General features: G+C 39.6%; 1 protein-coding gene across 1 annotated transcript; it reads right to left on the bottom strand.

Moving 5' to 3' along the window:
• Positions 1-15,121: 15,121 nt before the first annotated feature.
• Positions 15,122-22,965, bottom strand: LOC100723437 (intelectin-1). The gene is made up of 8 exons (XM_063253534.1): positions 22,869-22,965; positions 22,613-22,673; positions 20,979-21,077; positions 19,681-19,928; positions 19,194-19,352; positions 18,428-18,548; positions 17,162-17,265; positions 15,122-15,398 (listed from the first exon to the last, which is right to left on the bottom strand). Exons 2-8 carry the CDS (start codon positions 22,668-22,670, stop codon positions 15,246-15,248), a joined length of 942 nt encoding a protein of 313 aa, XP_063109604.1. The 5' UTR covers positions 22,671-22,673; positions 22,869-22,965; the 3' UTR covers positions 15,122-15,245.
• Between the last annotated feature and the right edge of the window lie 3,677 nt (positions 22,966-26,642).

Here is a 26,642-nt window from a genome sequence, read left to right on the forward strand (position 1 = left end):
CAATTCTGACTTCAACACCAACTCCAGCCTCTTCTGCAAGCATGTAGATGACCTCCTCATCCCCTGGGTAACTGAACTGACTACTATAGCACTTCCTATCTATCTATCCATTTTGTGGTTCTTGACAAGCTTTACCACATCAATGCTATTTTTTTCTAAATACTGTCTTGTCTAACCTTCATATTTCAACATAAAATGCATGCTCCCCTTAGCTTAGCATTTCTATTGCCTGGCCCAGTGCCTAATTCTTAGTTTCTTATACATTGTTTTTATGAGTACATATTAACTGCATATAATTAACATGTTATAGATATTTTATGCATGCATACAGCATATTTGACCACAACCTTCCCCTATTACTCTTCCTTATCATACCTTTACCTTTCTTCTCCCTCTCCTCAACTATTGCCTCTTCTCTAATAGTCTTCTTTCTCTCTAATAGTCTTCTTCCCTCTCCTCAACTATTGCCTCTTCTCTAATAGTCTACTTTTTTTTAAGTTAAGCCACCTTATTTATTCATTTACTTATTTATGTGTGGTACATAATGATTACATTTATTGTGTGGAGTTCACACATGTGCATAACATCTCATAATTCATTTTTATCCCATCTCCTTCTCCAACCCTTCTTTCTCTCTCCATTTGTAAAATCTCTATTTTTATTTTTTTTCTTTAACTGTTTTTTAATCCTTTCCTTTTCTTCCCTTTCCCCTCCTTCTGTCTCTTGTTCATCTTCCCATTTGAAAATATCTCTACTACCTAATATCATGTATTTTACTCCTTATTTATACTTTAGGATTCTCTTATAAGAAGAATAAAGCAATATTTAAACTTGTTTGTCTGATTTATTACACTTAATATCATAATCTCAACATGCATGTGTTTACTTAAATATAATTCCAATTTCTGCTTTTTGTGGTAGAGTAGTCTGCTATTGTATGAAAATATATTTTCTTTATTTGTTTATCTGATCATGGGCATATAGGCTTTTTCTAAGATTTAGCTGTTATAAATTGTGCTGCTGGGGATTTAGCTCAGTGGCATAAGTGGTGCCTTGCAAGCCTGTGGTGGTGAGTTCGATCCCTGGTACCGGTAAAAATACAAAAAAAAAAAAAAGAAAGAAAGAAAGAAAATCACAAACATGGATATATACATATCACTGTAGTATGATGGACTTCAACTCTTCCAGGAAGATACCTAGAAGAGGAATACCTGGGTCAAATAGAATTTGAAATTTTACTTTTTTGAAGGATCTTAACGCTGATTTCTGTAGTGATTGTATCAGTTTACAATCCCACCAACAATGGAGAAGAGTTTCTTTCTCTCCACAGCCTCACCAGCATTTGCTATTGGTTGATTTCTTGATGATTCACATTTTTTTCTGAAATGAAAAAGAATCTCAGTGTTTTTTTAATTTACATTTTTCAAATGACCAGCAACGTTGAACATTTTTTCATGTATTTATTGACTATAAGTACTTCATCTGAGAAGTAGCTGTTCACTTCAGATGTTCATTTGGGGATTGGGTATTTAAATTAGGGGGATCTAATATTTTTCAGTTCATTATATATTCTAGATATTAGTCTTCTGTCTAAAGAGTAGCAAGCACAAATTTTTCCCATACTATAGATTATCTTTTCACACTACTGGTGGTTTCCTTTGATGTGCAGAAACTTTTTAATTTAATGTGATCATTTTTGTTGATGCTTACTATTATTTCTTGTGGGGCTAGAGTCTGCCAAAAAAATTTTTTTAAATTTTATTTAAGGAGAAAAAGAAAAAAAGCAGAGAAAGGGTACAAGTTATACAGATTTACAGGAAAAAAAAATAAACAGTAGGAAATCACTAGTTAATGGATTACATATTGTCATCTTAGAAATAATTGTTCAAGTTACAAAATTAAAGCTTATAAAGTGGACATTCTAACTGTGAGACTGCAAACAGTCCTGTTCAATGATCCAACAAAACTCAGTGATATCATTATCTATCTTATAAACTTAAATATACATACAGTTATATCATTTAGAGCACTTTCTTTTCCTCTCTTTTGTACAATGACAATTACACATTTTGGGTTTTGTTGCTCCCACAGTTCTTATTACTTTTTTGGAAGAGAGTAGAACCAAATGTGACATAACAGAACAGAGTCAGTCAAATCAAAAGGGTGGACATAATAGATAATGTAAAATCATAATACAAGGTGATCAACAATGGTTACCATAATGCCTCCCGCTATCTCTCGTAGAATTGCCTATATCATCAGTTATAATAAAATTGAACAAATCAGTATAGAACAAAACTGACAAAACCAAAACATTAGAGACATTATAGATCTTCAAAAGTAGATAATAGTCAACCAGAATGGGCATCATAATGAATCCCACTATCTTCACAGCTGTTGCCTAAACTTTCGAACCTGGTACTATCAAGCAAAACAGAATAGAGGGACATCAGTCAAAACAAGATGGTGAGAGCAATACAGGGCTTTAAATCAAGATAATGGAAAGTCAAAGTGGGTTACTATAATATATCCTGCAATTTTTTATTCATTTTTCCCTTAATTAAAAGGATAAAAATAAAAAAGTAAATAATAAAGTGGAGATTGAGATAAAAGAGGGCATAACAGCAAAACAGCGCAGATCAAAACATAACCATTTAAGCAAAATAGTATTTCACCACAAGATAATCCCGACATAAAAGTAGTTACCATATTGTCTCTTTCTTTGAAATCTTTGAGTATAACTTCGTATACTGTAGCATCAAATATATCAAAACAATGTAAAACCATTTAAGAGAATGACAGTATTACAGGGCATTTAGAATCAACTAACAGAAAATGAACAATGGTTTCTGTATAATCTCCTTGTCTATAAAAGTTTTTGCTTATATTATCATATATAATAAAATCCAATAAGATACAACCTGTTTAGACCAATGGAGACAGAAGAACAAAAGCTTGATGAGACTTCAAAACAAGATGATACTAAATCAGCATTACCTATTAAGATGTCATTTTCTCCAAAATAACTGTTCCTATCATCCAATCTTCTCTGCCTCATTTCTGTTGAGCTCTTTTTCTGTCATTAGTTGTCAGTTTGTCTTCTTCATTTTGTTTTCTGCTCCATTCATTGTGGCCTCTCTGCCACTATTTCTGGATTCTTCTTATATTTTTTAAAATATCCTGCAGTATTCTCTGTAGAGTTGAATTGGTGGTTGCATATTCCCCTATTTCCTCTTTATCCTGGAAACACCTTGTTTTTCCATCAATTTCCAGGAATAGTTGTGCAGGATATCTCAATCTTGGCTGGAGATTATTATCTTTCAAAGCTTGAATTATTTCCCCCCACCCTCTTCGTGATTTGATGGTTTGTGCCGAGAAATCTGCTGTAATTCTGGTGGGTGTTCCCTTGTAAGTGATCTGTTTCTTGTCTCTGATGGCTTTTAATATTCTGTTCTTGTATTGAATTTCTGGAATTTTAATTATTGTATGCCTGGGTGTCGCTCTGTTTGGGTTGTAGGTGGCTGGGGTCCTGTATGCTTCATACAACTGAGTATCTTTACCTTTTGCTAAATTAGGAAAATTCTCCTGGGTTATTTCTGTGAATAGCTTTTTTAGTTCATTTGTTTGTGTCCCTACTTCTTCTTTTATGTTCTTAATTCTTAAGTTATGGATCCTCTTATCATCTTCTAGTCTTTGTATTATTGCTGTTTGTTTCTTTGTTATTTTTAAGAAGTTTTTCATTTCATTCTCCCATATTACAAATCTGTCCTCCAGTTCAGATAATCTGTCCTTAGTTTCTTTCAAGCTGTTATGCCAGTTTTCAATACAGTTTTTAGTTTCCTGGTAATCTCTTTGAACCTGCTTCACATATTCTATGCTTTCTCTATTTTCTCCATCAAACAATTCTCCCCTCTTTTTCTGTTCTTCCATTCCACCATCTGTTTTTTCTTGGGTGGTGCTTAGCATTTCTCTAACTATTCTGCTTATGTCTAGCTTCAGGTCATTAATAACTTCCTTCCTGAATTTGTCTATGAGGCTCTGGAGATAGCACTTTATATCTATTGGTGCTGTGTCTGCTATTGCCTCTTTCTCAGGATTGGGGGCCTAGGACCCTTTCTTGTTGCTGCCTCTTCCCATATTCTTTGTTCCTTATATATGCAAGCGTATACAGGAGGCCCAGCTTCCTTCCCTGTCAGCCACAGTCTGATTGAATTGCGCTGGCTAGGTGTTCCCACCCACCGCAGTGCACCAGGAAGTTGCAGACCAGGCAGCCTATGCGGGGCCCGCCCCTCCAGGTCACCTTCAGGTGCTGGGATCTAGGTTGTGCTAGCCTACTGGGTCTCAGCCCGCAGCGTCACGTAGGCTAGGCACTTCTCACCAATCCCACTTGAGAGGGGGATACGTGGCTGAAGTCACTGCAGCGCCCTATTCCTGCAAGTCTTCCCGGTCCCAGAATGTCCTCTGTTGGAGTCTCCTAAACCGTGGAAGAGACCCAGTTTCTCTCACTCACTGCAAGTCAATGCACAGCTCCCTGCCTGTCCTGCTTTCAACTCCGTTCACCGATTCCCATTCTCAGAGCTTCTGTGCATCTCTCTCCCTGCTGAGCCAATGTAGAGGCAGCAGCAGCAGCGGTGGGAAACCCAAATTGCAGCTTCCAATGCCACGGGCTCCAGCTTCCACACTGAGGCTTTTCTGTTCCTGTTATAGCACCAGGATTGCATTCCCAGTTGGTTTCTCTCAGCCCAGTTCATTCTTGGGTCAGCAGGGCATATCTCCACTTGCTTATGATTCCTTACTCCGCACCATTCCTGAATTCTAAGTTGGGTCTTTCAGAGATCCTCCATAGCCACTGCTAGCTGTCCACCATGTTGTCCCAGAAGTCCCCCCCAAAATTTTTTACCTACACCTGTATCTTCAAGAGTTTTGTCTATTCTACCTTCCAGAAGATTAAGTGTTTCTGTTTAATGTTTAGATCTTTGATCTACTTTGATTTTAATTTAGTGAGTGGTGAGAGGTACGAATCTAGGTTCAGTCTTTGGCATGTGGATAACCAGGTTTCTCTTCTCAATTTGTTAAACAAACTATCATTCCTCAGTGAAAGTACCTGGTTCTTTGTCAAAGATAAGGTACCTGGCAGTCTGAAGATGGTGGCTTGATAGGTAGCAGGGTAGAGAGCCTCTCTGAGAAAAACAACTCAGACACTAGAATTTAACATCATGGAGAAGACCAGATGAAAGGAGAGGGATTCTCATGACTCAGGAAGAAACTGAGGAAAAAGAAAGAAAGGTAGGAAAAACATGGATGAAAGACTGGAACCAGACACTCTCATTGGAGCTGGTCCCACACTGTGCTGGGCATGCCTTGGAGTCAGACGATTCATGGTCATGCTAAAGTGGTGGCCCGCAAAATTAGGGATTTGTGAGCCCAGGGCCTTGGCAGTAGGATGCAGTGCAACAAAGAGCAGAACCAATGTGGAGAGCTACATTAATCCATGATGAGTACTAGGAATTTGGTTCCATGGAAGGGGTGACCAGCTGGACAACATATTGTAGCTGGGCAGGATGGGCCTGAACCCGGAACCACAGGGCATCAGTCAGCTGCCCCTGGCCCAAGAGGACTTGTGGAACCTGCTTGGGCTGGTTCATGCTCCTGGTTGGGATATAATAGCCAAGGATGAAACTGTCCTGAACCTGTGATGCAAGCACGGCACAAACTAACATGCTGAAGGCACTTGCTGGTTGACTGGCTCAGAGGAGAGGGGCCAGCCCACATCACCCCTGCATGCAACTCAGATAACAGTACACTGGAGTGGGCAGCAAGCCCTTAGCCAGCACGCTTCAGAAAAACCGTAGGCAATACGAAAAGGGCCTGAGACCTTCACCATACACCTGTCTGAAAGAAATCAGAAACATGACAAGACAAAGAAATGAGAAAAAGCCTCCAGCCACTGATCCAGGGAAAATAAGTCCAGACCAGGTAAATACAGAAGAGATCCAGCAATCATGCAATATCGGCCACAGCATCAGCAGAAATAAAGAAATAATTTTGTGACTTGATAGACAAACTTAAAACTGAAATTTTAATTCAAGTAAGGCAAGATATAAAAAGATTAACAAAAGAAATGCTAAGCACCTCTCAAGAAGGCACAGATGAAAGAATGGAGGAACCCAGAAAAAGGAGAGAAACCTTTGATGAAGAATATAAACAAAATCTAGAATACATGAAACAGATCCAAAGAGATTACCAAAAAATTAAAAACTCCATTGAAAGCTGGCAAACTGCCTTGAAAGAAACTAAAGTTAGCCTTTCATAATTTGAAGATAGATTTGCAATGTGTGACCATGAAAGAAAAGACCTCTGTAAAATAACTAGGAACCAGGAAGTAAAAATACAAAGGCTAGAAGATAGCAAGAGTTTCTATAACTTAAGAAAAAAATGTGAGCAAAGAAGCAGGAGTAAGTACAAATGAATTACAAAGGCTATTCACAGAAATAATTAAGAACTACTTAAGGAAAATAATTAAGGAAAAGCATAGGAAAAGGAAATGATATCCAGATAAATGAGGTATACATAACTTCAGCCAGCTACAACCAAAACAGATCCATAACCAGACATATAATAATCAAAATCCCAGAAATTCATCACAGGAACAGAACATTAAACATAGTCAGAGAAAAGAAAAAGATCACCTATAAAGGAAAACCCATCAAAATTATGGCAGACTTCTCAACACAAACTATCAAATCAAGAAGAGCTTGGAGCGAAGTATTACAAGTTCTGAAAGAAAATAATCTCCAACCCAAATTAATGTACCTTGCAAAATTGTCTTTCAAAATTAATGAAGAAACAAGATGTTTCCATGACAAAGAGGAACTTTGGGAGTTCGTGCCCACCAATGCAACCTTGAAGGACTATCTAGAGAGAGAGAGAAAAAAATACCAGGATTCCATCCTCAGTGGCAGTGAGGCCTCAATGAATGGGGCAGACAGTGGAATAAGGAGAAAAGTAGACAATCAACAGCAGAAAAGTAGCATAGCAGAGATGAGGCAGAGAAGATTGGCTATAATCTCTAACACAGATGGCCTTGATACACTAACAAAAAGAAACACAGGCAGAGTAGATCAGGAGATAGGGTCCATTGATATACTCTGAATAGGAAATATACTCAACCTGAAAGAGGGTAAATAAACCAAAAGTCAAAGATGAGAAAACGATGCTCTATGTGACAGGAAACCAGAGAGAAATAGGGACAGCTCTACCAGCAGCTGCAGATAGTTGGAAAATCATGACACTTTTGTGCAGTGGAGAACTACTCAGCTATAAGGAAGGAAAACCTTGAGGCTTTAGTAAGTAAAGGAATACAGCTCAAGATCAAGCTCAGGGGTAAAAAGGTTCAGCACCACTTAGGTAGATAGCCAGTTGCCCCCCTAATCTAAAAACTAAAGAAGTTAGTGGGACAAAGCACCCTGAGAAAGGGAAAGGGGAGGAGTTGTCTAAAAAAAGAAGGCAGAGGGCATTGTTAATAGTGTATCAGATTTTAAAAGCCACATTAGTCTTATCGCTCTGTTTGGTTTGATTTTATTCTGTTCCAGTCTGTTTACTTTGCTAGATTTGAGGGCACATACAACTATCCCCAAAATAGCAGGATATATTATAGTAACTATCCTTAATTTCCTATTAACTTAAACTGAAACCCTGTATAACTTACATTGTCTTACTATGACTGATCTTATTTGAATCTGTTTTGTTAGATCACTGTTTTGTCTTGACTGATTTTATTCAAATTTGGTATGCTTGATAGTATCAAGTCTAAGAGTAGAGGCAACTACTCTGAAGATGACAAGATGCAATAGGATACCCATTTCAGTTTGGTTATTAACTGCTTTTGAAGTCCTACAATGTCTCCAGTGTTGTGTTTGTATTAATAGTGCTATGTTCAATTATATTATGCTTGATGATATAGACAATTCTATTGAAAATAACAGAAGACATCATAGTAACTACTGTAGACCACCTAGTATTGTGGTTTTATCAGTCTTTTTCATTTCATGTTTTCCTAGGAATTTGTTTTGTTGTCTTGTTTTGATCTGTTTTTCCTATAATACATAAAAGATACATGTAGATATTCATGCATGTGTAGAACTTCTAAACAGTTTACAAGAATAGATTATATAACTCACAATGTAATGAACCGATAACTCCAAAATGGAAGAGACACTAAGATACCCAGTGCTAATTTTGTATCATTGTGAAATAAAATCTAGCAATACTATTATTCTCTGTTAGGAGTGATACTAGTCTATTTTCTTTTGTTTAATTTCAACATAACGTAAAGATATGGACAGTTATTTCAAAGAGAACGAGAGACATTACGGCAACTATTGTTGACTCTCCTATTGTCTGGTCTTGAAGATCTCAAATGCCTTCATCATCTTCTGTTATGATTAGTTTAGTACTGTATTGTTCAGTATGGATTCACTGTGTCTGAAGATATGGACAATTATTTGGAAGAAACAGTGACAATATGATAGACAGTGAAGATCTCTGGTAGTCTTGCTTTGAAATCTGTGTTTCTTAGATTGTTTTTTTATGACCTGTTTTGATCTGTTTTGTTGTGTTTTGTTCTGTTTAATTTTACCCTCTTTAAAATAAAAAAAATCAAAAAGATAACGTACCTCATTATGACTGGAGTTGTTTCTGTATCCTCTATTTGTTCCATTGATCCACATGTCTGTGTAGAGCTTGTCTGGTTTTTTTTGTTTTGTTCTATTCTATACCATTCTATTTGTAGCACTATAACATTGTAGTATAACTTGAAGTCTAGGATTGTGATACTCCTGCCTTTCCTTGCTGCCCAAAATCGCTTTTGCTATTCTACATCTCTTCTGGTTCTTTATAAATTTTAGGATAGTTTTCTTTATGGACATGTGTATTATATTAGTTCTGTCTATTAGGAACAAGGGTGTCTTTCTCTTTTCTGATACTCTTTTCAATATCCTTTTTCAGAATACTATACTTATCATTGTAGAGATCTTTCACTTCTTTGAATAGGTTAATTCCTGAGACTTTCCTTTTTCTTTATTGTTTCCCTAATTTCTCTCTTAGTGAGTTTGCTATTGGTATACAGCAACATTACTGATTTTTGAGTGTTGACTTTGTATCCTGCTACACTATTAAATTTGGTTATCTATTCTAAAAATCATTTGGTGGAATTCTTGGAGTATTGTATGTAAAGGATCATATTAGTAAATAACGATAATTTAAATTCTTTCTTTTCTATCCAAATCCCCTCTATTTCTTTCTCTTGTCTAATTGCTCTGGCTAATGATTCCAGGACTATATTGAGCAGGACTGATAATAGTTGGTGTCCTCATCTTGTTGTTAGTTACAGGGGGAAACTTTCAGCTTCTCTCCATTTAGAATGATGTTGACAACTATTTTCTCATAGATAACTTTTATCACATTGAGATAAAGACCTCCTCTTCCTATTTTCTGCAGGGTTGTTATTAATTGCTGTTGGATTTGGTCAAATGCATTTTCTGCTTCTGTTGAGATGATCATGTGGTTTTTGTCCTCACTTCTGTTGTATTACAGTGGTGTATTACACTTATTGATATGCATATGGCAATCCATTCTTGATGAAAAGAAGGTGTATTCTGCTGAAATGAATTCTTCTTGGTCATGGTGTATAGTATTTTTGACGAATTGCTGCATTCTGTTTACCAGTATCTTACTGAGGATTTTTGCACCTATGTTCATTTAAGAGATTGACCTGAAGTTCTCCTTTTTTCATTGGGTTCTTCTCTAGTTTTGTGTCAGCTTAATTCATTCTTTCAAGAGTGACTTTGGAAGTACTGCTTTCCTTTCAATTTCTTTAGAAAGTTTAAAGAATAGTGGTTTAAAGTCTTCTCTAAATCTATTGGGACCTGGGCTTTTTTTAGTTGGTAGGATTTTTCTTTTTTACTTTTCAATTTCACTGACTGATGTTGGATTTTCATATCTTCTTTATTCAGTTTTGGTAGCTCATGTGTATCTAGTAACCTATCTCTTTCTTCTGAATTTTCCATTGTATGAGAGTATAGGTTCTCAAAGTATTTAACAATGATCTTCTGAATTTTGGCAGAATCTGCTGTACTTTCACCTTTTTTAGTTCTATTTTCATGAATTTTCTTTAAGCTTAGCTAAAGGTTTTTTTCTATTTTGTTTATTCTTTGAATAATCAGCTCTTCTTGGCATTGTGCTTTAGTCTCGCTTCCATTAATTTCCATTCCAATATTTATAATTTCCTTCCTTGTACAAGCTTTGGATTTGGATGGTTCTTGCTTTTCTAAGACACTTTCTAGGTGTGCCATTAAGTTACTTAGTTGGGATGCTGTATGTTTTTAATGTAGGAGTTCACTGCAATAGGTTCCCCTCCAAAAACTGTTTTCAGATGTCTCAAAAGTTCTAGTACGCTCCACTGAAATAACCATTTGATTGTAAGAATGCTTTAATTTCTTGGTTTCTTCTGTGACCCATTGATTATTCAAAAGAGCTTCTTTTAATAAATTTTCTGTCATTCCTTTTGCCTTTGATTTCTAGTTTCCATGCACTATGATTGAATTATACACATAGGATAAGTTTAATTCCTTTGTATGTATAATACCTGTTTCATGGACTATGGTCTCTTCTGGAGAAATTTCCATGGTTTGATGAAAATTTCTGTGTATTCTGCTGTTGTACAATGGAATAGTACATCAATATTTAATAAATCCATTTGTTTGAAAATATAGTCCAACTCTGATTTTCCCTACTGATTTTTGTCTAGTTGTGTACTTGTAAAGGTACAGTGTTGAAGTTCCCTACTATTATTTTGTGGAGTTTTTTTTTATCTTTTATGTTCAGTAGTATTTCTTTTATGAAGTTGAGAATAGTGGTGTTTGTTGTACTAACATTTACCATTTTTATCTTTTCCTTTTAAATTTTTCCCATAATCAATATATAATGACATTCTTTTCTGATCAGTTTTGGCTTGAATTCCATTTTGTCTGAAAATCTGATAGCATTCCTGCTTGTTTGCAGGCTCACATTGCCTAGTATGTTTTTACATCATTTGATTTTAAGTCTATGAATTTCTTGATTAAACATGTATCTTATATGCAGCCTAGGATCAAATTGGGTTTTTATCCAGTCTGCCAATATGTATCTTTCAGTTGAGGTCAAATCATTTACATTAATATTTACTGACTTACTACTGTCATTGCATTGTTGTGCAATTGTTCCCTTTATTTTTCCTTTTGTTAAACTGTCCATACTTTCAATAGAATTATCTCCTGGATTTTTATTTGGCAACTTTTTGTGGACTCTAATTCTTTGTTAAATTGTTAATTCATACCTTGAATAATTTTAGTTAGCTCTGCTAATCTTTTATTTGAATATTTTAAGCTTACTGATCAATTTGTTTATCAATTTCATTATGTTTAGTTATACCATCAATTAGCTTACTGAGTTTCTTTGTGTCTTTTTTTTTATTATTTCACATAATTCAGCCATTTAGGGTTTGATTTTCTCCCCACCAGTGTCCCTTTGATCTTCTTGGAAGAAGCTGGATGATTTTGGAGGTATTTTGCAACCTTGTTTTCTTGTGCTTGTGCATGTACAAGTGTGTGTGTGTGTGTGTGTGTGTGTGTGTGTGTGTGTGTGTGGCGTGCACACGCACATGATGAGGATTGAAGGTCAACCAAAGTGGGAAGACTCTGTCACTACTATGAAGACCTCTTTAGCTAGTGTCTGCTTTTCAGTGATACAATTTTTACTTTATCTGTGTCTTGGCCTTATCTACCTCTTTAACTTACTCAGTTTAATGATACCGTGCCTCAAGGAAAAAATTCCTACCAGTTGTAACATCAACAGATTCAACCAAACATTAACCATATACACTAAGACTAGTTTTTGACAGCTTACCCTTTCATCAATGCCTCATATGGACTGTGCCATATTGCAACTGACAGACTAAGATGCAGAGGGAGGAATAAACAAAAAAGGAAGAAGAAAAAGAATGGGCTAAGTCAGTAAGAAAGAGAATAGAGAAATCGCTAAGATGAAAAATATACATAAGGTCCACTCTGTGGGAATTATTTTTATATCTGATTTAAAAGGCTAGTTTGAAAGGGTTTTCAAGAATATTTGTGAGGGTAAGAGGAGGGATGCAGAGGAAGGAAGGTGAAATTAGAGACTGAGGGAAGCTCTTTTGGGGAGGAAGCTTTGAGATTGTGAGAAGTTGTTAATATATAGCTGCATTGCCTCACTACCTGCCTCAGAACCCTGCCAATCAGATGTCTCTCTGAGCCAGCATCTCATGACAAGCAGTTCTATGGTGTGACTAGCTGCATGTCTTGGTCTCCATCCATAGACACAACCACCCCAATTAATCTGGAGATGGGAGGGTGCAATGTAATTGACCCAGCACCCAGATCTCCACTGACTTCCAACTGGGACCTTCTTACTTCCATTCCTTTCCCTGCAGTGCAACTTTCACAGTCTCCTCTGTTTCCTTCCACCAGCCTTTGGCCTAGTGCCCCTCTGGATGCCCTCTAACCTGGACACCACTCTCCAATCCTCCACCTGTCATTCTTTTTCAGTCACTCTCCTCAGCACTGCACTCTAACCCACAAACTTAGCGAAGCCCCAGGCCTCTCTCACTGGCCAGGGATGTTGGGCGCTCTGCTGTGGGTTCCTGTGGACCAGCGTGGATAGTGTGAGTGCATCCTGTAATCACAGCACACCTGGTGTACATGGAAAGAACAGGTGAGTAATTATGTCTGGGTCAATCTGGCTTCTCTTTTCTGCAGGGTCTTGCTTGCTCTTCCCAGGCACTGCTTGGCTCACAGAGCTCACGACCCGATTTTTGTTTTGTTTTTATCATGCTCACATTTAGTTTCCTAACTGGCCCTGCAACTCCCAGACACTGCTCACTCATACAGTTCTAACAGCATTGAGATTCATGCCCCTAATCTTGAAGAGGAAAATAGAGACCTAACTTTTTAGAGCTAAATTTCTGAGCAGCTAGCAGATTTGTCACCCTCTCTTTCACCAGTACCAGGTACATATTTCCCTTATCTAACTTACCAAATCCTGATCTTGTATATTATCTCAAGCACTTGCTACCCGCAACTTAGAGCTTGTCCTCACTCTGAACCTGTATGCATCCCATGAGTTTGCCAGGAGTTTGAGCTTGTCTAAGTATTGCAACATATGTGATGAAATTTTCTTTTAGGCCAACCAATGCCAATGAGCTAAGATGCAATCAGTCGATAACCACCAAATACTCTGCTTCTGTACTTGCAAGCCATATATAAACCCTGGACTACCAGTAATCAGACTGATACTTTGGGAAGAAATCGCTAACAGAGTCTGACAATACAAATAAATCTGCCTCCAAATCCTAGGTGATGTTTTGGTGTTTCTGTTTGCCACTGCAATCTAAGTGGCATACTTGTTTTCAAATTTCAGAGTGTTCACTGGCTTCACTCAGGAATGGCCTGTGGGCTCCACTACCTGCAGCTTTGGAATTAGTTAGATTCATCTATCTTCTCTATCACTTAGCCCAGAAACTGGAGCATATTTAATAAGTAATGTTGGAATGATATAGAAAGGTGAATGTGAAAAGTAGAAGTATCTTTCCCTTCAGTGGTCTTTGCACTACAGACTAGCAATCTCTGGCACACAGGAAATGAGTCACATACAAGAGAACTCCAACTAGAGTTTAAAATTCATATAGAATTTCTGTTACATTCTCTAGTTGGAAAAAAACAGCTGAGAATAAGGGACAGAAATATCTGGGTTAGGATAGAAAATGGGGAAAGGGTAGAAAGAAAAACAAGTAACAAAGAAAACAAGTTTCAAGGAGTGAGAAAGAAAACTTTAGAAAGAATACTAAAGATTTTTAAACCAGGGCCCAATAAATTTAATTTAAACAAGATGACTTTCCTATACATTTTTTTCAAAGAAGCTTTTTTCCTTTCCCCTTTGTTCTGAGTTAGATCTAAATTGTTCCCCTCAAAAGTTGTATGTGTACAGAGCTGGAGATTTTGGAGCTGATTGGATCATAGGAGTATCAGTGTTAGGCAGTTAATGTAAAGTGGTGAGGTCTGGCCAGAAAAGGCAACTCACTGGGAGTGTGAACTGGAAGGGTCTATCTCCCTCTTTTGCTCCTCCTTCCTCCCTCTTTCTCTCTATCTGTCCACCATGAGATAGGCAGCTTCCCTCCCTCCAGGCCTTTCTACCATGTCATTTCTGCCTTGGTGCCAGCTGGCCTTGGACTAAACCATGAGCCAAGACAAACCTCTGTTCCTTTAAGTTGTGGTGTCAGAAATTTGGTCCCAGCGTGGAGAAAGTGACTAAAACAATAGAAACACCTCTTACCGTGTTTCTGCAACTTCTTGTTCCAGTTTCTGAAAGACATAAGAAATTTAGCTTCATCCTCCAGCCAGTAAGAAGTAATTGACACTTGGGAAGGGGAGAATTGGAAGGGCTTGCCAGGACCAGATCTGCATTCTACAGGAAAACACAGCACACTGACTAATATTTAGTCATGGGTCAGGACCGATGTCATCCTCATTTTGTCTGTATGGATAATGCTATGGGCATGAATTCACCACTTAGCTCCTTTTGAACAAACCCCTGAAGATGCAATGCCAGGAAGGTTAGCCACCCAAGAAGAGTCATCATAGCCAGTCCCATCCTTCCCTGAAGAGAATACCACAGGCATCAAGGCTAGAATGCACCAGATATGGATACTGAGAAGTGTCTTTCTTCTTTGGTGTACCACAAGAAAATAGACTCTTTTCTCCTTTAGGATATTCAGGTTGAGAATGCAAATTCATCAGTTCATATAAATGAGTTATGAAGGATAGGGCAACATGCCTCCTCCATCCTGCCCTTATTCCTTATTCCTTTGGCTATATTAGGTGGCTACCTGAAAGGGGCTGGAGGATGTCATATTCCTCTATCAGGATTCCTAAACTCTAATATTTCAAGCACTAAAGAGGCTAAAGCATCATCAACCATGTCCATAAATATTCTTTTGAAATTTCCCACTGTGTTTTATCCCCTGTATGAAAGAATTCACAAAAACACCAAGTCTGAATGAGTATGCTTTATTCATTTTCCCTGTGCCATTAGCTATCTAGTTCCTAGGTAAGGTGTTCTCCATCACTGGGATCCCATAGTTGGAAGAAGAAGCCTAAATCCATAGTGCAAATGTGTCAGCGATAGAATAGAAGCACAGCTGCTTCAGTTATCTCCCGACTGCTACTCCAATGAGCATGAGCTCCATATCCATTCCAGTCAAAGGAAGAAAAATCGCCACACTGCAATGGATTGCCTTCTGGGAAGAATCCTCCTCCACCAATGCAGTGCTAGGAAACAAGAAGTAGAGGAGACAAAAATGAGAGTCCCACTAGTGACCAGGAAGACATATTAATGGCCAAAACTGAGGGAGTATTATTTCTCTTGAAAATTTCCATTGATGATATTAATCGATTACACTTATGAATACATGTTTCAACATCATTTTTTTTCTAAGATTGGAAAGAATTTATTGAGAGAAAGAAAGCTTCTGTCTGAGGACAGAAGGGGCCGCAGGATGTAGTTGCCTTGACATCATTGTCTTCACTTGATTTTCCTTCAACTTTTCGGAACATTCATTCTCAAAGTCCCTAGCTGGAATGTTCATGAATTCCTTAAATACTGTTCCCCAGAAGGGAACACATTTCCTTACACCATGTGCTTGAAAACTGAAAAGCAGTTTGCTACTCTGTCAACCCCATGAACTCTCTGAAATAATGATTTTGAACCCTCTGTTCACTATTCACAATTTACTGATGGTTCCAGATCTCCATCTGTAGTCTAGATGTGTCTTGGGCTGAAGACCTCATACAACAAGTGCCACCTGGATCTCTGCACAGGTGCTGCAAGTTCCATAGGACACAGTAGAAATTAATTCCAACTGTGTGTCATTTAAAGGTGGGGATGCAGTCTCAGAAATGCATGGATAGACATTTTTATCACTGTAACATCATAGAATATAATAACACAAACTTCAATGATTATAGCAATGTGAGGTGATACAATATTTTGGATCGCCTTGAATATTTGGAATCCTTCAGTGACCAAAATATTGTTACATAGCAGCATCTGACTGTATATCCCTTACTGACCCCAAACCTGTTTATATCCAGATGTCCTAGTTTAATAAACACCCTAATGAAAATCCAATTATTCTAGACTTCTCTTCCCATCCTATACATTTAACTGGGTCATAGGCTAAAAATCTTTGGACTTCAACAGTACCCTTCCATCAGTCCCATGGGCGCTTCAGGTCTTCATGTGGACTTGAGGTCTTCATTTGGCCTATTGAAACTACATCAGTACTGGTCTCATTGTCCTTAATATTTCTCCAATAAAATCTACCACCACTGTGCTTGGCATAATGTTATAAAACACAAGATGATTATCAAGTCGATCTACCCTTTAAAATGCTTTATTGACTCCCATCATCTAGCATAAAGTCTAAGTCACTAGTATGATGTAGAAGTCTCTTCCTGATCAGCTGTTATTTCCAGCACCAACCTTTGCCTCTAACCCACGTAATTTCCATGCAGTCAGCTGCAAACAGCGTGCTTCTTCCTCTCTGAAACACTGATGATTGTGAACAGATAACTTCTTTAGCCAGAAGATGGCCTATTGAGGTCTATGAGATGATGTCCAGGACCCTTGAGCAGCCCGTCAACAGAGTTTGCATCTGTAGAGCCTTCACATATCTAGGAAGGCCAAGTTTAATACTAAAGCTAAACTTTGGGCAGAAAATGACAAGGCTTAGTTTCTCAACCACTCCAGTTCTGGGCAACTGAGTGTTTCATCTATGTGTTCAAAGTCTTAACATTGATTTTGGTCCTCAATATTACAATCTGTCTGTAGCTCAACATAAGATCTCAGCACTCTGGTCCCGGAAGATTCAGTAAGGAGCAAGAGAGAATGTCACAGTCTTGCACATATACAGACATGCCACAGTCATACTCTTACACACACACACACACACACACACACACACACACACACACACACATACAGATGAAATCAGCCTTCCTCACAGTCTCCCCCGATATACATAAGGACTCACATGCTCAGTGTTACATCCGGTGACTTTTATTCCAGCACACAAGGCATGAGCTGCTCTTTCATTATTAAATACCCTGAACTGGACAAATCCTGCAGTGAATTCACCTGAAAACAAGAAGCAGAAAATATCTTTCAAGGAAGATGCTAAAGCTAGCATCCTTTGGGGCAGCATAAAGGCATCTGCCTCAGGCTGAGGCCCAACCCAGCACTTTAGCTGTCTGTGCAAGTGAAACTCAGCACCACTGTGGCCAATGGAACCATCTCTGATCAAGAGGGACCTTCCTGAAATCACAGGGACCAAGAGCTGGCACTGAAGGAGGGCTCCTGGTCTGCCAGAGATTTGTACAGAGAAATTCAACACTGCAGAAAGATCACCGCTATACAATATCAGGGCTTGTTAAAGCATCCGGCAAGTACGCTCACTCTGACTCTCTTCACACTTTTCTCTTATTTTTTAATTTTTTTTTCTTTCTAGGGGGAGTGGTACCGGGGGATGAAACTCAGGGCCTCACACATACTAAGCAAGTTGTCTATACCTAAGGCACATCTACAACCCCCTTTGGACTTTTCTAGTTCCCATTTTTTGTTGTTGTTTTTGTCTTTTTGAGACAGGGTCTCCCTATGTGGTTCAGGCTGGCTGTGAGCTCACTTTGAAGCCCAGGCTGGTCTTGAACTTGCAATGATCCTCCTGCCTCAGGCTCCTAAGTGCTGAGATTACAGGAGTGTACCACCACATCCAACTTCTAATTCCTTTTTATTTTAAAGTCTTAAATCTCAAATATGCAAAAAATAACTTTCAGTGTTATAGAAGAGGCTCAGATTCTATGAAAGATACACTGTCAAATTTAGATTTGCATCAAACAAATGAATTGCTACCCTTCATGATAAAAATAAAATTTCCCCATGATTGTTGTTCTGCCCTGTGCACATGAAGCCGGCATACTTACAAAAGCTTAATGACAGGGTGGTAATGGATTTGCTAAGAATAGAGCGTGGAGCCAAATTTTCCCAGTCCAAATACCAACTCGACTGCCTGTGCCTATGCCAGGTCATCAACCCCTCGGTTGTCTGTTTCCTAACCTCCACTGAAGAGTTAATATTAATTCAGGCCTCGAGGGGAGTTATGCAGATTGCATAAGGCAAGAGACTTAATTAACATTCATAGAAGAAAACCAGGCTGCAGTGTGTGATAGATAACTGCTACCTGTGATAACGAAATGGACCATATGTCCTTCAAAGATTTCAGAGGAAAGCACTGAGGACTCACTGCGGCCATTGGGGGAGTAATAAGATGCTGTCTTTTGGGCATCGCCAGAATCATAAACCACGGGTATCGCGGGACCATTGTCCGTCCAACACCTTCCTGCTCCATATTTCACTGGGTATTTCTACAAGAAATGAAGAAGTCAATGAAAGGGGACAAGAGGTTCAGTTCTCACAGGGATGCTGCCATTCAACAAGGGGAAAATAATCTTTTCACAATAACAGATACCGCTTCAAAACCAGTCAAAATAAGAATCTTTTCTTTTGGCTCTGCCTCTCCAAATATCCGGGAAACTCGGCAAATCTCTCTCTCTCTCTCTCCCTCCCCGTCTTCTTCTTCTTCTTCTTCTTCTTCTTCCTCTTCTTCTTCTTCTTCTTCTTCTTCTTCTTCTTCTTCTTCTTCTTCTTCTTCTTCTTCTTCTTCTTTTCTTCTTCTTCTTTTTCTTCTTCTTCTTCTTCTTCTTCTTCTTCTTCTTCTTCTTCTTCTTCTTCTTTCTTCTTCTCTCTCCCCCTCCTCTCTCTATCTCTCTCTCTCTCCTCCCCATCCTCCTCCTCTCTGAAACTCCCTCTCTCACTCTATCTTCCTGCCTCAAATGTTATGTCTTATAAGTCTCTGCCCTTCCTAACTCAAGATTTCTGAGAGAAGCAGGACAGAAGCCATCTGCAAATGAAGGTTTGGGGAACCTGGAAGACAGGTTCTTTGGCACAACCTTAAGCACCTGCTGGTCTCAAGACCCATGAAACTCAACCCAGCCAGCAGCCCTGTGTACCTGGTAAAGTCCAAACAGATTATGTCCCAGGTGCTGGAAGAAGCCAACTGCCGTGCGGTATCTCAGCAGGGAGCTATACCTCCAGGTCTCCATGGGGCTATTGTTGGGTACATGCCAGATGCCCAGGTCCAGAGCTTGGATGTCGTAGTAGCCAGGATTCTAGAAAGCAACCCACACAGCTTTCTGAATAGGCCTGAATAGGCCACAAGACCCCACAAAGCAAAGATACACACAGTGAACTCCCTCCCTCCATTGTGCTGACAGCTCTGGGTTTCAAATGAGAGATGGCCAGCTATACCCCATTCTTAACACTGCCACCCAGATCACTCAAGATTTTGACGAGTGGAAGGTGGATTTCAAGGCATGTGCTTTGCCCAACTACTCTACCCCAGCACCACAGCCACCTTTCAATCCTCCCACCTGCTTGCTTGTGGCCCAGCCGTACCCAGCCCTTGTTCTTCCCACAAGGCTGGCGAGTGGCACCAACCTTGTAGTCATCACTTGTGGCCGCCTCTGCAGTCCCAAAAGTGTTGTAGTTGGCCCAGTTGCCGTCACCCTCAGGGTAGTTGATATTATTGCCCTGCTGACTGGACCAGCGGTCACCCACCGTGCACTTCCCATACAGGTTGTTCTCGTGCACACTGGCCACCAGGGTCCAGCCGCCACCCGCAGTGGTCATGTCACAGAAGGTCTGGTAGATGACGCCATTCTTAGCACGAAGGAAATACAGGCCATCTGTAGAGAACACCAGCCCATCTGAGAGCTCATTATCCATTTCAACCAATACCCAAAACAGCTGAAGGAACCAGAAACATCCTAAAGACTCCTCCCGAGTCCTACCATTGCATGTCCTATGGCTACCAGACTCCCCTTGCATTCAGAAGACCCTGCCCCTGTGAGTGACCTAAAACACAATTATCCAAACTGCCAGAAACATTCCTCATAAAGTAAACATAAATTCATCAGTGACTCACAATTCCTTTACTTGTGTGTGTCTGAAAGAACTGGAAGCCAAAATTTAACTGATATTTGTACATTAATATTCATTGAAGTGTTGGTCACAAGACCCAAAAATTGAAGACAACCCTATGCATTCTTAAACAGATCAATGACGGAAAAAGCATGGAGTGTGTGTGTAATATTATACATACTACATAAATATTGATACATATGTATATATATATGTATGTGTGAGGAAAAAGAATGAATTATCCATGTTAAAACATTGATAAGCCAGGGATTAGCTCAGTGGCATAAGCACCTGCCTGGCAAGGGTGAGGCCATGAGTTTGATCCCCAATACCAAAAAAAAATGTCACAGACTCTAAGATTTAAGGGCTGGGTGTTTAGCTCAGTGGCATAAGTGCTGGCAAATGCAAAATTGTGAGTTCGGTTCCAAAAAAAAAAAAAAAATCCATAAACCTTGAAAGCATTATGCAAAGTCAATTTAGCAAAACACAAAAGGGTCAATACTTTATGATTCTACTTATATAAGGTAACTAGAAAGGCCAACTCTTGGAAAGAGAAAGTAGAACATCAGTTACCCAGGGACAAGGGGAAGACAGACTATAGATTCATTGCTTAATGGTCACAGAGCTGGTGTCTGAGATACCAAAAAGTTTCTAAAGATGCATAGTGATGATGGTTACATAGCATTGTGAATGTAATTTATTGAAATGTACACTGAAAACTTATTGAAACACAAAACTATTCAAAAGATAATATTTTACAATATTTTTTTAAAAGCAACAAACCTCTGGCTGGACTCTATAACCTCACCACTCACCACGGGCATTAGGGCACCTCTGCTTCACTTCATTGCAGCTTCGGGGCAGAGATGGAGACAAAGAGCAGGTCTCTTGCTCGAGATTAGTGCTGGGCAAAACTAGAGAAAATGTAGAGCTTTATTCTTATTGCTGGTTTTACACAAAACCCAGCCTGTCTTTATCACTAATCTCAAACTCATTTCTCCACTGAACCAGAGCCTCGCTGCCTGGGTTGGAAGGCACTGAGATGGCCAGTGTCATCTCCATTCAGCCCACCTGGCCTGGCATCCAGCACAGATAACACATGGCCTCTCCATGGAACCTGATGCTGGTGCTAGGCCCTGCCCTGGGCTCCGGGAAGCCCAAGGAATTAAACATTCTCCCCCCAAACAACCAGAAGCTTACCAATAGAGGGAGCTGTCAACAAGTCAACAAAAAAAGTGTACTGAGAGTAATGAATGAGAGCCTCGGGAGAGCGAATGAAAAACTCTGACATGAGAATGAAGAATGGAGATACCTGAGTGGCAGCATGAAGATTTCCTAGGATAGGATGTTTTAGTCACAGAACTCTAGTGCAGGTGACTCCTAGCTTGTTCTGAGAGAATAAATATGACTTATCAGTAGGAACAAAGAGAAGAGAAGTCAAAGCAGGAGAACATGTCCAAAGGCCTGGTGGACAGAAAACAAATCCAGTGCACTGAAGAAATATTTACAGCTTAATGTGCCTGAAGCTTAGGGTGTAAGAAAAACAGTACTGACTATGGCCAAGGGATAATGGAAGTATGAACAAAGAAACTTGTCTATGCTCCTCAACTCTGCGAACTAATACAAATCAGAGGAATGGAAGCAGTCACAAGCTCAAAGTCAGAGGTGTTTAACTGTAACTAGCTCATACTTACAAATATCCCAGCTCACCACCTCTGAGCCTCAGTATCCTCATGCCTACAATGGAGCTAATAAATATCATTTTTCTGGAGTTCAAATGAAATTATATTTAGAAAAATGTTTTCTAAAATAACAATGAAGAGTGGGCCGGGATTTAGCTCAGTGGCCTATGCAACTGCCTGGCAAGAGTGAGGTCGTGAGTTCGATCCCAGGTATACGCACACACTCACACACACACACACACACACACACAAAACCAATGAAGAGAAATGCAGATTGTGAAATGCCATTGCTCTTGGAGAGAAAAGCATGATGAAAATAACATTCCCTGGGCATAAAGTAAGCCCCGTGGGAGTGAGGAATGGCTTGGAGAATACACAGTTCTTACCAGAGTCCCCTACAGGTGCACACCAAGTCATACAGCATGGAACCAGGTCAGGCCTTAGCAACACCCCCCCTGCTACAAGTCAGATCCCTCAAGAGGACAAAAATCTTCAGTCAGCCTGAAGCCAGTCTGCTTCTATTCATCTCAAAGACATTGTCTCTGCCATAGAAGCGATCAAGATCCTGGTAATAGGGGCTGGGGGTTTAGCTCAGCGGCATAAGCACCTGCCTTGCAAGCAGGTAGTCGTGAGTTCGATCACCGGTACCGATAAAAAAAATGAAAAAGAAAAAAAAAAAAAAAAGATCCTGGTCATAACTTAGCCTACTCGTTTTCTTCCAAAACTATAGGTAAGCTGGAAGGACAAGCTTCTGGTAGGCGACTCACCTGCGCTCCGCCCCCTGGTGGCCACCATGAGAAACAACAGGATACTGATCCTGATCATTACCTACAGAGAAGCAAGATGAAGGTCACTATTTTGACCATTTTCTCTTCTATTTCTACGACCCCACCCTTAACAAGCACTACAAAGACGTAAAATCCCTTTGCCTTTTTTCAAACTCTACACATCTGTAGGAGCTAAAGCAGACATGAAGTTAATGTTCCCCCAAGTTCACAGACGGTAGCCCTCTTTTCTTCTCACCAAGCTAAGAGATGAGAATTTCCAACTGAATGGAGTTTGTGCACTTCTTCTGCAGAGACTCTTAACAAGGGGTGAAGCCCTGAGCCCTTTATGGAGAAATCCCAGACAGGCGCTGCCCAGGAACTCCTGCCTCCTCCTTCCTTGGGGCGGCAAGGCTTCTGATGTTTTCAGGGAAGTTTTTAAATTTATAATAATTAACAGAATTAACAGACTGCACTGTTTCCTGGTTTGTGGATTTTATGGACCTATTGTCCAAAAAATAAACACAAAAAAAACATATGAGCAGACTAATAAAAGTTCATGTTGGTCGCTGGGTATTTTTTTGTTCATTTGCTTGTGTCTGCCTTTTCTGACAGCAAAAACTTTTGGAAAACGTACTGACATGTATACTATCCTCATCACTTCATAGCAAAAGGAAGACTTAACACACTAGATCTTGATTTGTTAACTAGAGGTACTTGTGCCCTGTTGCATATAAAATGTTACCTTTATATACCCCCAACTTTTGGTGGGGTGGGATGTGGGGAACCATCCAGACTGCTTCAAAGTTCAGGCGACATCTGCCTGAGGACATGACTCTAATTATCCAGTGCAGGCCACACAGTGGGATATAGTTTTATGGCCATGACTTAGCAAGGTAAACATGCATGTTGACTATGGCACTACATAAGAATGTAAACATGAGATAACAGCCTGTGTAAGAATTATACAATAGCCGGGAATTTAGCTCTGTGGCATAAGCGCCTGCCTGGAAAGTGTGAAGTCATGAGTTCAATCCCCACTACCAAAAAAAAAAAAAAAAGAATTATACAATAAAAACACAGGCGGCTCTCACTCCTGCACTCTAGCTTTCTTCTCTGCGCAAGTAGAAAAAGGAAAAAAAGAGAGAATACAGATTCAAAAAACGTCTAAATCTTTCATGTCAATAAATTTAATTTCATACAATGACTCACTACTTTGTAACTTTCTCTGCCACAAACTAAACAGTACATTTGGAAATAAATCAGTTCAAACACCCTCTAATGCTTCAAACCCTGATATCATTCCTATTCCTACGTTATTCTGCAGTTCTCAATCCCTCCTCCCACTTTCAGCAGTAATAAAATTGATCAGCCTCCCCCTCGGTGATACCACACATCCAGTATGTCACTGTGGGTTTTTGGTTTTGTGGGGAGACAGGGACTCACTGTGTAGTTCAGGCCAGCCTTGAGCTCATAACAATCCTTGGCCACAATCTCCTGAATGCTAAGATGACAGACACATGCCTCCACATCCGGCTATCACTGGGTTTTAACACTGAAAATCCCACAGTCTTTAAGAAAAGATCACGAGTGCCTTCCTGATTATTGTCTATCTTTGTAGATTTAGTGTCTTGATTTATACAAAATACTCAAATACATGAATAGAATAAAATAAAATGGCAGCCATGAAGAAAAGCTCCAAAAAAACATATACTTTGGCCTCTTCTACTTACTGCTCTCTATGGTGGGGGCAACTATCTCATACCCAGCTTCATGGCTGCTCTAAGATTTTGCATGATGCTCAAGGTCATCTAAAAGAAGACTAAGTAGTTTATGCAACACCTATCAGCTGAGAAGCACAACTACTAGAATCACTGAAATATTGACAATTGGGTAGGGTGAAGATTCAAGGGCCAATTCATGATGCACAACATTAGCTTTGGGAGCAACATGAAAACAATGCACATGCTGCCCAGTGGCTTCCAGAAGTTCTTGGTCCACAATACTGATGAACCGGAAGGGCTGCTGGTATACAACACGTATTACCTTGTGGAGCTGTGCATAATCTTCCTCCAAGAATTGTAATTGTACATACCGCAGCCCAGATGACCATCAGGATCACCAACTCCAAGGTCTGCTACTTAAAAAAAATAGGCAATGGGTTAAATATAACCATAATATCTGAATACATAGAAAGAGAAATATATATTTCTTTTAGTACTTTCTTTCACTGATTTCAAGATACATTTTTCACATTTTGACATCTTCTGTCATACATCACACCCTTAGAGGCACATGAATCACAGAACACTCTACATTTGACTGCACCTAAAAGTCTAGGAATGGTAGATTTATTTGAGGGACATCACCTCTTTTAACCACAAGTTTCCAATCAATGGCTGTGCCCAGTTGATTCTACCTCCTATTTCCTCTTGAATCTGTTCTCCATGCTAGCCCCACCAAATTCTACTGGCTTTCCCACTTATTTAGTTAACAGGTAGGTTAGTTAGCATGCAATCATCTATGAATAATAGAAAACTCATCTCAAAATGGCTTAAACAAAAAGTGAACATCACCTCCTGAAATAAGGCACCCTTAAGAAGGCAGGCTGCAGGCTTGGTTAACTCAGCAGCTGCCAGATGCCATCAAGACCTGAGGCGTTCTTAGTCTCTTCACTGAGTTCCAGGAGGCCACTTGTGGTCTGGGTATTGCCTACAAGGAGAGTAGAGGGCAATATGTCTTCCTATGGCTTCCTTTCCCTTTCAGGAGAAAGCAAGTTTTCCCTGTTTCCTTTTGCATGTTTCTCATTGGTCAGAGATGGATCAATTGTATTAATAGAGCTTCTATAAGAAATACCACAGACCAGGTGGTCTAAACAATGCAAATTTATTTTCTCACACTTCTGGAGGGTAAAAGTCCAAGAAGAAAATGGCTAGTTTTGGTTCCTACTGAGGTCTGGTGCCTTCCAAGTTCTTTCTCTATGGCTTACAGGTTGCCACTCTCTCTCTGAGTCCTTTTGTGGCATTTTCGCTGTGTATGCACCCCTAGTGTCTCTCTTTCAGTCTAAATTTCCTCTTCCTGTAAGTATACCAATCAGGACACTGCCACTGGGGGACAGGCAGCCAGACCCAAGCTTTTCCTCATGAGTCAGCACCCTTCACGGGGTGGGGGTGGAGGGGCAGAACAAGAACTCACCAAGAAACAAGCCCTCCCCATGAACCAGCACCATGTGCAACCACTGCTGGCAGGGGAACAGCCAGACCTCAACCCCTACCAGCACACAGGCTGGCAAACAAGAGCCAATCCCCACCCCCACCCCATCTCCCAGTAAGCAACTGGCCAATCCAGATAAACACAGACCGCAAAGTAACTATTGAGAATGAAATACAATTAGATGCTTGTGGTGTTTCCGTGTTTCACTGACCTTGCAGGTCTAGGACCAGTGGTTGATCATCTATTTGGAGGATAGCAGTATGCAGTATGGCATCTGGGGAGGTGGTGGTCATTGTTGATTCCCTGTTACCTTGTTTTGAAGCCCTATATCTTTTATTTTTTTCATTGTTTTGTTGGGTTGGGTTTTATTTTGTTGTTGTTGTTGTTGTTTGATTTTGCTGTACCCAATGGCATGAGCAGCTACTTCAGGAATGGCAAAATATATTATGATAGCCATTTTGGATTTACTGTTGTCCTGTTTTGAAGTCCTTTGTTGCATTCACTGTTTTGTCTTTATTGGTCCTGTTCTGTTCTGTTTGATGTTTACTATGTCTGAGAGTGCCTGCAGCTATTTTGAAGATGGCAGGAGGCATTATGGTGACTCCTGTAGATTTCGTGTTGTTTTGAGGTCCTGTACCATTTGCACTGGTTTGTTTTGATTGATTTTATTCTGTTTGAATTTCCTTGGTTTTATCACCTTTAAAATCAAAACAAGTACACCAATCAGGTTAAATTAAGAACCATCCTAGTAGCTGGGGATTTAGCTCAGCGGCATAAGTGCCTGCCTTGCAAGCATGCGGTCGTGAGTTCAATCCCCAGT

This window comes from Cavia porcellus, unplaced genomic scaffold (assembly GCF_034190915.1).
Source record: "Cavia porcellus strain 051 isolate PalLab524CR breed Dunkin Hartley unplaced genomic scaffold, mCavPor4.1 scaffold_7, whole genome shotgun sequence".
NCBI classification, from domain to species: Eukaryota; Metazoa; Chordata; class Mammalia; order Rodentia; family Caviidae; genus Cavia; species Cavia porcellus.

Bases quoted from the DNA above. Each gene is read 5' to 3' on its own strand.
- LOC100723437 (XM_063253534.1), bottom strand. From the start codon at position 22,670: ATGATCAGGATCAGTATCCTGTTGTTTCTCATGGTGGCCACCAGGGGG. The intron at 21,078-22,612 runs GTGAGTCGCCTA...CATTTTCTCTAG, and splicing joins CACCAGGGGGCGGAGCGCAG to TTTTGCCCAGCACTAATCTC. The intron at 19,929-20,978 runs GTGAGTGGTGAG...TGTTCTCTACAG, and splicing joins GAGGTGCCCTAATGCCCGTG to ATGGCCTGTATTTCCTTCGT.